Here is a 15,406-nt window from a genome sequence, read left to right as displayed (position 1 = left end):
GCAAACAGGCTTCTCGGTGTCTCTTGTTAGAAGGGCACTGATCCAGATAGGAGGGGCCCACCCTCATGACCCCAACACAACCCAATTACCTCCCACAGGCCCCATCTCCAGACACCCATCCACAGTTGAATTGGGGGGTGGGGCCTCAGTTCAGTCCGTAGCATGACTCCTGTGAAAGAGGAGCCTGAATTCTATGGTGACAGAGCAGCAGGATGAAACAAAGAGGCAGAGAAAGGAGTGAAGGACTGCAGAGAAATAGAAAATACAGTTACAGCCTACATTGTGCATCGTAAAGAGCAGAGTTGACCTGCAGAAATGGAACTAATTACAGGCAGGAGAGACCTGAACAGATCAAGATAACAAAGGGAAAACAAGCTGAATATGGAGGCTGGGGAGCCATTTCCAGATACTCCAGATACAAGAGAAAAAACATTTGCTAAACATAGACCCATGTATGCAGACTTAAGGGCTTGTCATATGTCAAGGGATGACAGGGGATTGGGCTATCATCTACCTTAATATAAAGAGACCCATAATTCAGTAGATCTTAGTGACTTTTTAAAACTTAAATATAAAGGAAAATATATGCAGGCATCTAGGCATAAGAAAAGCCAGTTATTAACTGATGGATCCAAGGGGGACTTGCCTCAGGCTCTGTATACTACTAAATGCAAGAAGATAATGAAATACATTTTGGAGGGAAAAGGTTGTAATCGAAGAATTTTATATTTAGACAAATTGTAATTTATAAGTAAAGGGAAAAATGAGGGCTTGAAAACACAGTTTTCCTATGAACCTATCTTCAAAAAAATTCATAGAATACACTCCAGTGGTGAGGAATGAATTCATAGCACAGGAGGACTTACAATGTTAAAACCAGATAAACTAGAAGCAAGTTTAAAATGTTGTGACTCTCATTATGAAATTGAATGCAAGAGACAAAGTTCATTCTACAGTGTTAAAAATGAATTGTAAGAATACGAGAAGGAAGGAATAGGTGAAGGGTACGGTAGGGTAGGTTAAACCAGGCCTTCCCACGGTGTCGCCCCAGACCAGCAGCAGCTTATCAGAAATGTAAATCCTTGGGGCTCGTGGGTGGCTCAGTGGTTGAGCATCTGCCTTTGCCTCAGGTCATGATCCGGGGGTCCTGGGATCAAGTCCTGCATCGGGCTCCCCTGAGGGAGCCTGCTTCTCTCTCTGTGTCTCTCATGAATAAATAAATAAAATCTTTAAAAAGGAAAAAAGAAAGATGAATTCATAGGCTCCACTCCAGACCCAGGGAATCAGAATCCCAGTGTGGAACCCAGCAATCTGTGATGTAATTGCCTTTCTAGATGATTCTCAAATCTGCTCAAGTTTGAGAAGCACAGTTAAGCTACCTTTCTCAATGGTAATAGACTTGAAAATATAATTTTCTCCTTATCTGTGACAGACAGATGTACCTTACATGCTGTGTAAAACAAAGGAGAATATTGGAAAATAATGAAATATCAGAGAGTGGTTGGAAAGACAGAAGATTTCATGCCTCAGACAACTGAAAAGGAAGGAAAGAAACCAGAAAGGGTAGAACATGAAAATAGAAAGAACCAAAACATAAAACAAGTAAAATCAAGTCAATTATAGCAATAAAAGCAAATGGCATGATTTCTTTTATTAGAAGACAAAGGCTCTCTGGTTAATTTGAAATAATGATTTATTAGAGACACCCTAGTTAATTCTTCATCTTTTATCTTTCTCAGGGAACTTGCTCTTGCTTCCTTAACTAAATTGAATTCCTTGTTAGGATTTCATAGCACCATAGATGTCTCCTTTAAGAGCACATATTGTGGCTGCAGGTTTAAGTTTGTTTGTGTGATTATTTGTTTTTTCTGTCTCCTTTTCCAGACTGTAAGCTCCTTGACAGCAGGAACCATGACTGCTTTTCCTCAGCATTTTGTGCTGGCATTTACCAACTATCTTTTTATTTTATTTTTATTTTAAAAAGTTTTTTTAAAGATTTTATTTATTTATTCATGAAAGAGAGAGGCAGAGGCAGGCAGAGGGAGACGCAGGCTCCCTGCGGGGGAGCACGATATGGGACTTGATCCCGGGACCCTGGGATCACGCCCTAGGCCGAAGGCGCAAACGCTCAACCACTGAGCCACCTAGGCATCCCAAAAAAAGAAGGATTGATCACAACATTCAGTCTTTAATAGAGCACATGGACAAATAGGAATATAGGGTTTGAAAAATATTATTAGTACAGCTGGTCTAAGAACTTTGAAGCCTATCAATGGCAAATAGTATATTTTTTTTCCAGTGTTCATGAATCAGTTATAAAAGTTACTTATGAAAATGTCCTCTAAGTCAATATTGAGAGAAAAAACATACACAGAATTTAAAAACCACACAGTTGAGAAAAAAAATACTTGTAATACATAGAACAAAATTGTTGATGTCCTTAGTCTACAGAGTTCTTGGCAATTAAAAAAAATATGCCTGTGGAAACATTGGCTGTGAACACAAATGGGAAAGTCACAAAAGAAAAACTGCAGTGAATTAAACATGAAAAATGGTCAGTTTCCTTAAAACTCAAACAAATACAAAATGAAAGTGGCAGTGCAGGATAGTTCCCCCAGTAATGCGCATCTTTCTGATTGGGATGAAAATTGGCCCAGCTTTTGTTTGTTTTTTTAAAAAGATTTTACTTACTCCTTTGAGAGAGGGAGACAGAGCACAAGCCAGGGAAAAGAGAGGCACAGGGAGAAAGCAGACTCTCCATTGAGGTGGGAACCGCCGTGAGACCCAGTCCTAGGACCCCTGGATCATGACCTGAACTGAAGGCAGAAGCTTAACCATCTGAGCAACCCAAACGCCCCTGGTCCAACCTGTTGATATAAGTAATTGGTGCTCTGGTTAACAAAAGCCTTAAAAATGCATACCCTTAATTTATTCTGAGGAAATAATGAGCCAAGATTATGCACAATAATCTTTATTTTGCAGCATATGAAAAATAATGAGCAAAGGGCCAAACAGGGATATAGATCACAGCATTTTTTTTTTTTTTTTTTTTTTTTAGTAAGGGAAAAATTTTGAGACGATCTAAAGCATCCCCTGGTGTAGGAGACTGGCTCAGCAGATTTCAAAGTCCAGTGGGAACCGTGCAGTCAATAAATGCAGTAGGGATCAATGTTTATTGATTGAGCAAGATGTCCACAAAGTATTGTCGATTGAATACACCAGGTTACAGAGAGGATATGGATCAGGGCCGCTTAATTCAAGGCCCACCGGAGCCAGACAAATGATGTCAGGGAGAGAAGCCAGCTCCGGATGAGATGGGAGTGAGGGGTGGGGCCTGGGTGGCTGGCAAGGTTGCGCCCTCCACCCTAAGGGGTAGCCGTTCCTCTTTGTTTGGGAATGACAGATGATTGAAATTTCTCTTACTCTTTAAATTTTGTATTTATATTTATCAGTATTTTATAATTTTCCCCCAGTGAACAATATTACATCAGAAATTTTTAAGAAGAAAGAAGTTAGGCAGTGCCAAAAGAGAGGTAAAGATAAAGTCTGGTGGGACCTGAGAGGAAGACGTGACCCCTCCTGCTTGGGGTGGGGGTGCTTGGGGGTGGGGAAGGTCCTGTAGACGAAGGGACCCAAGTGTGGCCATTGCAGAGGGCAGGGCTTGCAAAGGGGCTGAGCGAGAGGTTGGCACTGGGGGGTCAACTCAGATCACCACACATTTCCTGAGCACCAGGGCCTGGGGGTGGTGTGTTGGAGAAACAGCGTGTGCCAGGTACTGTTCTAAGCACTTGACATATGAATTTAATCCTCGCAGCAATCCTAGAAGGTGGTCCTATTACTAACCCCGTTCACGGATAGGAAGACTGAGGCACAGAGAGGTTAAGAGATTTGCCCAAGGTCACACGGCTGGACGTGGAGTAGCTGGGATTTGAACCCAGGCAGTCAGACTTCAGTGGGCTCTTGACTGTAGTTGGTCCCAGGATGGTGGGGGGGTGGGGGGAGTTGGAGGGAGGGAGCATGCTGCTGCTGCTTGATGGGAGCCAGGTGCCCATTCCCACACTTTCCTCTCCTTGGACAGAAACTGGCAATTACACCTGTGAGTTCTGCGGCAAGCAGTACAAGTACTACACACCCTACCAGGAGCACGTGGCCTTACACGCCCCCATCAGTGAGTACCTTCTCTGGTTGGGGGCTGGGGGAGTAGGGGGAGGGGTGGGCGAGCCACAGGCTGAGGCTTGGCCAGGGGAGGGTGAACGCCAAGGTGAGCTTGGCCCGGGCAGTCTCCGGGCGTCCAGGTCTGACCTGGGCCACCTTACCATCGACTCCGGGTGGGGGCATCACTCCTCCAAGTCCTCCAGTGGTCCTGTCCCCACCTCTAAGCACCTCTGAGTCATGTGGTTCCTAAGAGCCAGTGCCATGTGATACAGCTTCAGTCTGAACCAGTGCATGGCCGAGCCCGGGCTAAGCCCTGGTCACCTAGACAAGACGGTGCCCTCTCTGCCCTCGGTGGTCGAAGGGGTGGAAAGCTGGAAAGGGCACTAAGCCAAGACTCAGAAGCCTTGGGTTTTGATCAGCTGGATTCTGGGGTTGCATGACCTTGGACAGGCCCCATCCTGTTGCTGCCCTCAGTCTCTCCCTTCTCCCTTGGCCTGTAAGGAAACGAGTTCTAAGGGCCCTTCCTGTGGGACACCCCCACCTTCTTTCCATTCTCCTAATATCACTGATGTCTCAGCTTCCCTCCTGCGTGTCAGAGGGGCTCTATTCCAGGTATGTGGGCTAGGAGGGTATGAGAGATTTAGGCTAGATCCAACAGAAGATTGGCTTGCCAAGGTTGAACCAGCCCCGGCACTGGCCTTTGGGTCTAGATATTTGTATGCTGATGGGTCCCATGTGGAATTAGGGGCTGGACTTGTCAGCTTCAGGTGTACCCAGGGCTTGGGCTTGAGGACCCTGGGTCTGGTGAGAGTATCCGGAAGGATCTGCACTGACTGCAGGAGAAGTCCTTACAAGTGGAGTCCTACGAGAATACTCTTGTGTGTCTGGCTGCTTTCACTCAGTGAAATGTCATTAAGACTCACACACTTTGTTAAAGATACCAGCTCGTTCTTTTTGGCTGCTGAGCAATATTCCATTCTGTGAAAATATCAGTTTGTTTAGCCATTTACTTTTTTCCTTCAGTTGTTTCCCATTTCAGGCTATTATGAATGAAACGGCTGTGAAAGTGTTTGTAGGAGGCTTTTTGAGGGCATATGTGTTTATTTCTCTTGGGTACTGGGGAATAAAATGGCTAGGTCACAGGGGAGAGCGTGTTTAACCTTTTTAAGAGCTTACAAACCATCTTCCAAAATGGCTCTATAGCATCTTACACTCCGACCAGCCATTTAGGGGAGTTTTCCTTGCTCTACATGCTTGCCAATGTTTGGAGGCGATGGGCTGTTTAATTCTAGCTATTGCAGTGAATGTGCTGTGGTCATTATGTTAATTAAGCCAAATTTGTTATTTCCTTAATGATTGATGATGTGGAGCACTTTTTTTTTTTTTTTGGAGCACTTTTTCATCTGCATATTGGCCATTTGTATATTTTACTCTAGAGGTTGTCTGAAGCATTCTGGCCTTTCTGTGTTTGTGGTGTTTGTATTATTAGGTGGTAAGAGTTCTTTATATGTTCTAGATCCAGGTCATCTGTCAGACACATATGATGCGAATATTTTCTCCCTGTCTTAAGCATGCCCTTTGATTTTCATACAGTATCTTTTGATAAGTGTTTTTGTTTTGTTTTGTTTTTTGTTTTGTTTTGTTTTTATAAAGTCTGATCTATCTGTTTTTTCTATGGTTAGTGCTTTCTGGATCCTACCCAGAATGTCTTAGCCACCTCAAGATTGTGAAGCTGTTCTCGTTAATTATCTTTTAGAAGCTTTGTAAGGTTAGCTTTTTTTTTTTTTTTTTTTTTTTTTTTAAGATTTTATCCATCTATTCATGAGAGACACACAGAGGCAAGGGCAGAGGGAGAAGCAGGCTTCCCACAAGGAGCCCAATGCAGGACTCAAATCCCAGACCCTGGGACCACACCCTGAGTCAAAGGCAGGCAGACACTCAACTATTGGGTCACCTTTGAATTTAGGTCTGTGATCTTTTCAAGTTAACTTCTGTGAATGGTGAGAGGTAGGAGTTGAAATTCATTGTATCCCATATGGACATCTGGTTCCATCATTTATTAAAAGGGTTGTCCTTTCCCCATTGCATTGCATTGCATCCTTTGCTGAAAATCAGTTGAATATGTAAGTATACGTGAGTTTCTGTTCTGTCAATCTATTTGTCTATGTTTATGCCAATATGGTCTTATTTCCTGGAGTTTTATAGTAAATCTTAAATTCAGGTGCTCTCAGTTTTTCAGCTTTGCCCTTTTTTGGGGGAATATTTGTCAATTTTAGGAACTTTGCTCTTCCATATAAATATTAGGGGAATTTCTGATTTCCACATTCTGCAAAAAATCCAGCTGAGATTCTGTTTACGATTACCCGGAATCTATAGACCAATTTATAGGGAATAGATACCATAAAATACTGGGTTTTCCAATCTATGAATATGGTATATCTCTCCAAGTATTTAGGTCTTTTTCTCTCAGCAATAGTTTCTATTTTTCAGAGTAAAGGTCTTGCACATATTCCATAAAATTATCTCTAAATACTTTATGTTTCTTGGTATTGTGATTTTTACTTTTCAATTATTTGTTGCTATTACATAAAAACACAATTTTGTATATTGATTTGTATCCTGAAATTTTGCCAAGTCCACTTACTAGTTCTAATAGCTTTTTTGGGTTATTTTCTTAGGATTTTCCTTGTACATACTGATGTCCTCTACTGATATAGACAGCTCTACTTCTTTCTTTCCAGTGTGTATTTTTTAAAGCATTTTTTTCATTTCACTATAGTGGTTAGGACTCTCTATCTAATACAATGTTGAATAGAAATGAGTGAGTGTTTCTGCCTTTTTCCTTTTTTTTTTAAATTTTTTTTTTTATGATAGTCACACAGAGAGAGAGAGAGAGAGGCAGAGACATAGGCAGAGGGAGAAGCAGGCTCCATGCACCAGGAGCCCGACATGGGACTCAATCCCGGGTCTCCAGGATCGCGCCCTGGGCCAAAGGCAGGCGCCAAACCGCTGCGCCACCCAGGGATCCCTTTTGCCTTTTTCCTAAACATAGGGTTCAGTTTTCATCATTAAGAGTGATCACTTTCATCATTAAGTATTAGCTGAAGTAGGTTTTTATGAATGACCTTTATCAGTTGACGAGGTTAACCTTTTATTTCTAGTTTACTGAAATTTTCTGTCACAAGCCACCGTTTTATGTTTTTTCCTCCACCTATTGAGATGATTTTATGACTTTTATCTTTTGTTCTGATAATATGGTATATTATATGGATTGACGTGTTGTCATTGCTCTTAAATAAATTCCCATGCCTATCCTTTGTTAAAACACATTAAAGATACCAGAAAGTCCCAACTATGAAATGAAGTGGAGAAACAATGTTGGGTTATTTCCTCTTTGCCTGAGAAGTGACTTTCTTCTTTGAAACTTCTTTTTCTTGGAAAGGCATCTAAATTACTTTAAGACCTAGGATAATTTGTATAGTGATTTGCTTTCAAGAACATATTTTCTGATCACTTCTATCTAAAATTCCCCAAGATTTTACTTAGTTTTTAATATCACTCCCAAAACTGACTTCTCAGGGCTAGGGAACGAGAGTCTAATTCATGCCCCATGAATATCAGTGGTTTGTGGATGATGGTCATAATCAAGAAAATAAATATTAAAAAAAAGAAAATAAATATTTCTGCTGACTTTTAAAAAATGGTATCAAGGCATATTGTCATACAATAAAATGCCTGTATTTAAAGTGTACAGTTTGATAAACTTTGACCTATGTATATACTCTTGAAAGCATCACTGGAATTAAAATAACAAACATATCCATCATTCTAAACTTTTTTTGTGTTTTTATAATCCCTTACTCACCACTTCCCCATCTCCAGGCAAACAGTGATCTACTTTCTGTATAGATGAGTTTGTATTTTCTAGAATATTGCATATATAGCATCTTAAAGTATGTACCCCTTTTTTGTGCTTGTGGGGGGTCTGGCTTCTTTAACTCACTATGATTGTTTTAAGATTCATCCATGGTTACATATAGCAGTAGTTTATTTCCTTTAATTGATGAATAGGAATATTCCATTGCATAGATACATATACCACAATTTCCTTTATTCACTTATGGATGGACTTTTGGGTTGTTTCTGGTTTGGAGCAAATGCAAATAAAGCTGCTCTGAACATCTGTGTACCAGTCCTTGTATAGGCAGTTGCTTCCATTAATCTTGAGTAAACACCTAGGAGTGGAATAACTAGATCAGAAGATATGTGTGTGTTTAACTTTTAAGAAACAACCAAACTTTTTCAAAGTGGTTATGCCATTTTACATTCCAACCAATAGTGAGCTTTTCTTTTTTTATAATCTAAGTTGGGTATCACGGTAAAACTGGCCTCTTAGAGTGAGTTGGGAGGAGTATTCCCTGAGTGTAGTGTCAATTAGGTTAGATTGATTAATAATGTTCAAATCTCTACCTTTTCAGATAAAAAAAAAATGCTCTTGTTCTATCAAGTACTGAGAGACCAGCATTAAAATCTGCAACTGTCGGGATCCCTGGGTGGCGCAGCGGTTTGGCGCCTGCCTTTGGCCCGGGGCGCGATCCTGGAGACCCGGGATCGAATCCCACGTCGGGCTCCCGGTGCATGGAGCCTGCTTCTCCCTCTGCCTATGTCTCTGCTTCTCTCTCTCTCACTGTGTGCCTATCATAAATAAATAAAATTAAAAAAAAAAAATTAAGAAATACATTTAAAAAAAAAAAAAATCTGCAACTGTAATTATGGATATGCCGTTTCTCCCCTTAGTCCTGTGAGTTTTTGATTCATGTACTTTGAGACTTTGCTTTTAGGTGCACACACTTAGGATCATTATGTCTTGGTGACCCTTTTAAAATTGTTCAGTACCTATATTTTTCTCTTTATTTCTTAATTTCTTGATCTAACAGCTAATAGCTGTTATCCTGAAATCTATTTTATCTGATATTAATAAAGCTACTATAGCTTTTTTTTAGGATTAGTTTTTGCACAATAGATTCCTTCTGGTCTTTTTCTTTTAATCTTTCTGTGTCTTTCTATTTGAAGTGTGTGCATACAGTTGGTTCTCATTCTTCTCTCATATAGTAATCCCTGCCTTTGAAATGAAGTGTTTAATCCAATTATATTTAATATTATTTGTTCATATGGTTGAAATTTTGTATTTTGTCTTCTCTTTTTTCTATTTGTCTCATCTTGTTCATTTTTTCTTTTTCTTGCCTTCTTTGATATTAATTAAGAACTTTAAAAAAATTTCCTTCGTTTGGTTTCTAGCCATACCTCTTTTTCTTTAGCAGTTACTCTCTGGTTTATAATATGCTTGTTTAATGTATTACAATCTACTGTAGATTTAATTAATAACATCACATATAATGTAAGAACCTTGTAACAGTGCACTCCCTACTCTCCTGTCCTTTGTGTTATTCTTATCATGTATCTCTGTGTACATAAGTTATAAACCCAACAACTATTCTGTTTGCTTCAAACAATTGTTTGTTAAGAAATGAGTAAATGCCTTTTATATTTTCTGACATATTTACTGCTTCCAGTACCTTCCTTTGCCTTATCTGAATCTGAATTCCATCTATTACCATTTTCTCTTACTCCTTGAAGAACTTCCTTTAACGTTTCTTATATTGTAGGCCTGTGGGTGAAAGATTCTCTTCACTGAAGATGTTTTTATTCCATTTGTTCTTTTGATGGATATTTTCTCTGTATATGAAATGCTAGGTTGAGAAATTTTTCCTCCACACTTTAAAAATGTCATTCTTTTATCTTCTGGTTTATGTTGTTTCTGACGAGAAGTCAGAGATCATTTGGATTGTTACTCTATATTTAATGTGTCTTTTTTGTCTGAGTGATTTTAAATATATCTGTGTTACTGTTTTTTAGCAATTTGATTATGGTTGTATAGTTTTCTTTGTGCTTATCCTGTTTGAGGTTCATTGCGTTTCTTGGTTCAGTGGTTTGTTTTTTTTTTAAGATTTTATTTATTCATGAGAGACATATAGAGAGAGACAGAGACACAGGCAGAGCTAGAAACAGGCTCCCTGTGGGGAGCCCGATGTGGGACTCGATCCCAGGACCCCAGGATCACTCCCTAAGCCAAAGGCAGACATTCAACCACTGAGCCACCCAGGTGTCCCTTTATTTACGTGTTAAACTGGTAATGAAGCTTTATTCAGTTTATCAGCTCAGTTTTCCTTTGAAGCTTCAATTTGGATAGTTTCTAGTATCTTGTCTTTAAGTTGGCAGATCTTTTTCTTTTCTAGTATGCAATCTGTTTTATTAAAAAAATCCATCAAGTGAATTTTTCATTTCAGCTATCCTATTTTTCATCTCTTTAATTTCCATTTGGTTCCTTTTTATAGCATTTCTTTTTTTTATTATGTTCATATTATCCTTTAAATCTTTGAGCATATTTATGAAAGCTGTTTTAAGGTCCTTGTCAGCAGATCCTATCATCTCTGTCATTTCTGTATGTTTCTGTTGATCGGTATTTTCCTTTTGATTATTAGTCATATTTTCCTGCTTCACCTCACAGGTAGTTTTTTATTCCATGCTGCACATTTTGATGTTTTGTTGAGCATCTGGATTTTGTTATCTTCCTTTGAAAAGTGTTGAATTTTGTTAGAGCAGGCAGTTAATTTACTTACAAATCAGCTTCATACTTCAGAGGCTTGTCTTTAAACCTTTAGGGCAGGTCTAAAGCCGTTCTTATTCTAGGGTTAGAGTAATCCTTCTAAGGCCTTGCCTTTCTGGGTCTAAACTAAATGCTTGAGGTGTTTAATAAGGTCTGTCTTCTCTGGCAGATGGGAACTCAGACATCTCCTAATCTTGTAAGACTTCTGAATCCTTGCTTAGCTCACAGTCCCTGGTAGCAGTTACCTGCCGAACTTTACAGAGGCTCCTTCTGAACAAATCAGGTTGACAGCCAGGCAAAGACTTTGAGGGGTCCCTCTGACTACTTTTGGAGTTGTTTCCCCCCCTAAAATGCCTTCCTCTTTGTGATTCTGCCCTGCTAATTCCAGCCACCACAGCAGCCCTGAACTTTGACCATTGTCTCCTCCATTCAGCCAGACTGCTGTGCCTTCTTTGGGTCTCACCCCTGGGCCATGATCCAGATGGTCTCCAGGCAGAGACCAGAGTGATCTCACATTGGGTCTTCTTTGTGAATCACAGCGGCCTACTGTTCAAAGTCTGAAAACTGTTGTTCTGTGTGTTTTGTCCAGCTTTACAGTTGAATCTGGAGAAGGGCTGATTCCCCCACCAGATATTCAATGATGGCCAGAAGTATAATTCCCCAGTTCTCTTCCTAAGATGAAAATCCACGAGGAGGCATTCCCAAATTAGACTCCCCTGGTGCCACAGCTCCTGTGCGTTCCCACCTCCAGCCTTTGGGCACGCTATTTCCATTGCCCGAAGGAGTCTTCATCCTCCTCTGCATGGTGAGGGCTTCAGGGAAACCCCCTGGTGTCTCTATGCTCTCAGCTGCGTGGTTGCTTTCCTCGAATCCTTATGTTCTCTGAATTGTTTTGCTCCTGTTGAATTTTCAGCTTTACAGAAGGGAGAGACCCCAGTGCTCTCTTATTTTTAAATATCTCTTGGATGGAAACATCTCCTCTGTGTTCTTTATTAGGGCAGTCAGCCGGTCTGTCTGAAACTCTTTCTTCTTTTCCCAGTGAGAGCTTGGATAGGAATTCCAGCCTGATAACATTCCACATGAGAAGGTCAACAGGTGGAGAAGCCATTGAGTGAAAGGAGTTAGGAGTCTGGAAAGTTCATCCTGCCCAGTCCCTACCTGCTCTGTGACCCCGGAGAGGCTCCTATACCTCTCTGAGCTCTGACTACATGTCTGCCTTAGGTATACCTCCGGGGCTCATTGAAGGGTGACACATGAGATGGCTTCAAACGTCCCCTCTCGGGCATCCCATCTTTGATGAGCTCTGTTTAAGTGGTCCTGAGTTTTGTTCTTCTGGCCATTAATGCACTGATGCTCTGATTCCACAACATCTATGGAGCATTTGCTTTGTGTCGGGGAATGTGCCAGGTCCTGAGTGTGTGGTTGGCCTAACTGGCAGAGGCTGCCCTCGTAGTGTTCAGGCTAATGGGGAAAGAGACCCCAGTCTGAAGATCACACCATGTGTCATTATGGGTAGTGATCAGTTCTTGGGAGGGAAGAGGAGAGGGGAGGGAAAGATAAACGACCAGGTGAGATGTCGGGGAGTTAACAGAGGAAGTGATGCTTCAGTGGAGGAATGTTGGACCAGTACTAGTTACCCAGGCAAAAAGGAGGGAAGATCATTCCAGCAGAAGAAATAACATGTACAGAGCCCCCAGCTTGGAAGAGAGAGGGCATTACGGAATGGGAAAGGCAGGAATTGAGCAGGTGCCTGAGGATTTCTTGTACCGTGTGCTTCGTGCGTGTTCCTGAACTCCCTGCCACAGCGAAGGAGGGGCTTTCACAAATGCCTGGATTTTGACACCAGGAACAGTAGACCCTGGAAAGAGCTGATCCGGACAGTGTCCTAGAAACCATCCTTCAGGGTAGAGTCTGGGGCTTAAGAAAGCAAACCACATGCTCAGAGTATTGCTCAGAGATTCTCTGTCCCTTATGCCCAGGTTCCCGGGATGTGGGGGTTGATGCCACATGGCCTTGTGCAGCGGCCCCCTTAGGTAGCTGGCAAGCTCGAGCTCTTGTCTCATCCGGACACGGACTTTCCATGTGGCTCTAACCTTACTGATCGTTCTAGGCCTCGGTTTCCTTATCTGTAGAAAGAACCAGACATAGCCGCTTACATGTGAAAAGCTGTGTACCATTCAGGGTACTTGCTGTGCTCTTGTGTGTTCTGGGTTCCCACAGAATCCCCTTGAGGCTGGTCGCAGAGGTGGGTGTCCTACTTTGATGGGTGGATAGGACAAAAGGGGCGGGGGGGGGAGTAACTAAGGTCAAGAGAGGGGGAGGTAAGGAGGCAAGACCACAGAGACCAAAGGTAAAAGACCTGGCACCCAGGGGTGGCTTCACCTCACTCCACACTTGGTCCCCAAACTATGCTTCAGGGAGGTAGTGGGGGAACCCTGAGATAGAAACCCGGACAAGTGCCACAGAGTTGGATGTGTAGGTGGTACCGTGGCTGAAAACACTTGGATATTGGGAGACAAACCGCCCTTTTGATTGGACTTCAGGGACCTCCAAAGTTCTTGGCTCCAAACAGGAGAGGGGGCAGGGACAGAACATACAGAAGTGTTCTTCCCCACCAGACCTCTCCAGTTTCTGAGGAAGAAAGCCAAAATCCAGAGAACAGGAGTGGAGACAGTGAGGGACACCTGTATCCTCTGTGGACTGCTGCGCTGGGGGCTCCTCCTGGGGCTGGGGGTGGGGCGCGGGCTGGCTCATGGCGGCTGTGACCCGAGTGTCCCCAAGCTCCTGGCATCTGACCTCCACTGTGAATGGGGGGGGGTGACCCTCCCTGGGGACAGGGGGGCAGCAGAGTCCTCTGAGCGCGTCTCCGTGTCTCAGGCTGGTGAAGCGAGCGCTGAAGAGCCCCGCTTCCTGCTTCTCTGGGCCTGGGCTTCCTCATTGGTGCCCCAAATGGCCAGAGGTAGAGGATCAGGAGGTGCCTTTTTATTTCTTGGCTCTGCAAGCCATGGGTGGGTGTCTGATGCCCAGGATGGACGCTGTCCTGGGACCAGAGGTATAAGGAGGCCCCTCTTCCTCCCCCAGAGCCAGGGGAGCAGCGGCAGCGTCCTGGACCCTGGGTGACGTGGGTGCCCTCGAGACGGTACCAGTTCCTGAGATCCATGAGCCCCCAGGCAGCACCGAAGGGGCCCCTTCCCACGTGGCCTAGTCCCGTTCTCGCCTTCGGGGGGAGTTGCAGTTGAGCCAGAAGACTGCTGTCCCCTCCTGTTCTGTGTTGAACGTGGGAGTGCAGCCAGGTTCAGGGCTGGGCCACCAGGGGAGTTGAGGGGCTTGGGTGTGAAGGAGGCGGACTGCTGGCTGCCCGGGACCGCCAGAGGTGGAGACCACCTGGGTGTCAGCCCCCAGTGACTCCGGCTTCTGCAGAGGACTCGGGAGGGAGAAAGGTGACCTATCAGCTCCCCGGGAGCCACAGAGCCCCCTCCCCTAAAACCCCAGGGCAACATTGAGCCCCTTGCTTCCCCCCACCGCCACCAATGAACTCCAGCATGTCCTTGCCTGTCTGCTGTCATTAATTATGAGCCAGCAGCCAACATGCCTTGGAAGGAAAAGAGGCTTCAGAGCCAATGTTCTAGAAAATGCTCTTGGGCCTGGGTTGACTGATTCAGGTGCCCAAGCACAGGTCATAGGCTGTGTTCTCAGACACTGGGAGCCTGGGCTGGTCAAGGGTGATAGGTGACCCTCCCAGTGAGCTGATCAGTGGTCTCTGGGAAACTCTGAGCCTTAGTTGACAATCAGGCTTCGCTCGAGGAGAAGCTGGGGAAGGTTCTAGAATGCTGGACTTTCTTAGGCTCTGAGTGGGAGCAAGAGAGCCTCTGTGTTCTGTGGACCACGAAGAGGTTTTGACCCTTGAGCATAGGGTTCTGTGGCCCAAGAGACCACTTGCTTGGCCGGCTCCGAGGGCCCACGGGGACTGAGAGCGTGACCCTCTCAGGTACCGCCCCCGGGTGGGAGCCACCGGACGATCCAGACACAGGCTCTGAGTGTTCACATCCGGAGGTCTCCCCGTCTCCACGCTTCGTGGCAGCGAAGACCCAGACGAACCAGTCGGGGAAAAAAGCTCCGGCCTCCGTGGTCCGATGCGCCACCCTCTTACACCGCACCCCTCCAGCCACCCAAACCCAGACGTTCCGCACTCCAAACTCGGGATCTCCGGCAAGCAAGGCAACCGCAGGTACCGATGGCCTATGTTACCTTCACACTTCCTCCACTTCCTGCCCCGCTCGCACCTGCCACAGCTGTGCCTGGGGTCACTGTTCCCTTGCAAGAGCGAGTGGAGGTCCTGTAGCTGTCTGGGACAAATCTGGGTCCCAGCCGTGCCCCTGGCTGGCTCTCACCGTGGCGAGCCACCTGACCTCTCTGAGCCTAGCTTTTCGTACCCTGAATCAGAGGGTTTGTATGGGATGGTTTGCAAACTTTTTTTTTTTTTTTTAAGCAGGAGAATATTTTTTTCCCAAGTCATGGAGTTAAAAATTTTTTAAATTAACTGCCAATATTTGAGCATCAGATTTTGTATAAGACGTTTGATGT

At 43.9% G+C, this 15,406-nt stretch overlaps 1 protein-coding gene across 36 annotated transcripts in view; it reads left to right on the top strand.

Annotated features, from left to right (window-relative positions):
* ZNF618 (zinc finger protein 618) overlaps window positions 1–15,406 on the top strand; it is a 179,072-nt gene that overhangs the window by 143,375 nt on the left and 20,291 nt on the right. For 13 of the 36 annotated variants that reach the window (XM_072727595.1, XM_072727592.1, XM_072727594.1 and 10 more), the window contains 3 exons: window positions 3,474–3,533; window positions 4,079–4,168; window positions 14,811–15,050. In XM_072727595.1, coding sequence (XP_072583696.1) covers window positions 3,474–3,533; window positions 4,079–4,168; window positions 14,811–15,050 — 390 coding nt within the window. The remainder of the gene's footprint in view (window positions 1–3,473; window positions 3,534–4,078; window positions 4,169–14,810; window positions 15,051–15,406) is intronic. The other 23 variants (XM_072727600.1, XM_072727598.1, XM_072727599.1 and 20 more) reach the window with 3 other exon arrangements.

Source organism: Vulpes vulpes, chromosome 12, assembly GCF_048418805.1.
Source record: "Vulpes vulpes isolate BD-2025 chromosome 12, VulVul3, whole genome shotgun sequence".
Lineage (NCBI taxonomy): Eukaryota > Metazoa > Chordata > Mammalia > Carnivora > Canidae > Vulpes > Vulpes vulpes.
The sequence above is the reverse complement of the archived record's forward strand: the minus strand, read 5'-3'. Positions and strand labels throughout refer to the sequence as shown.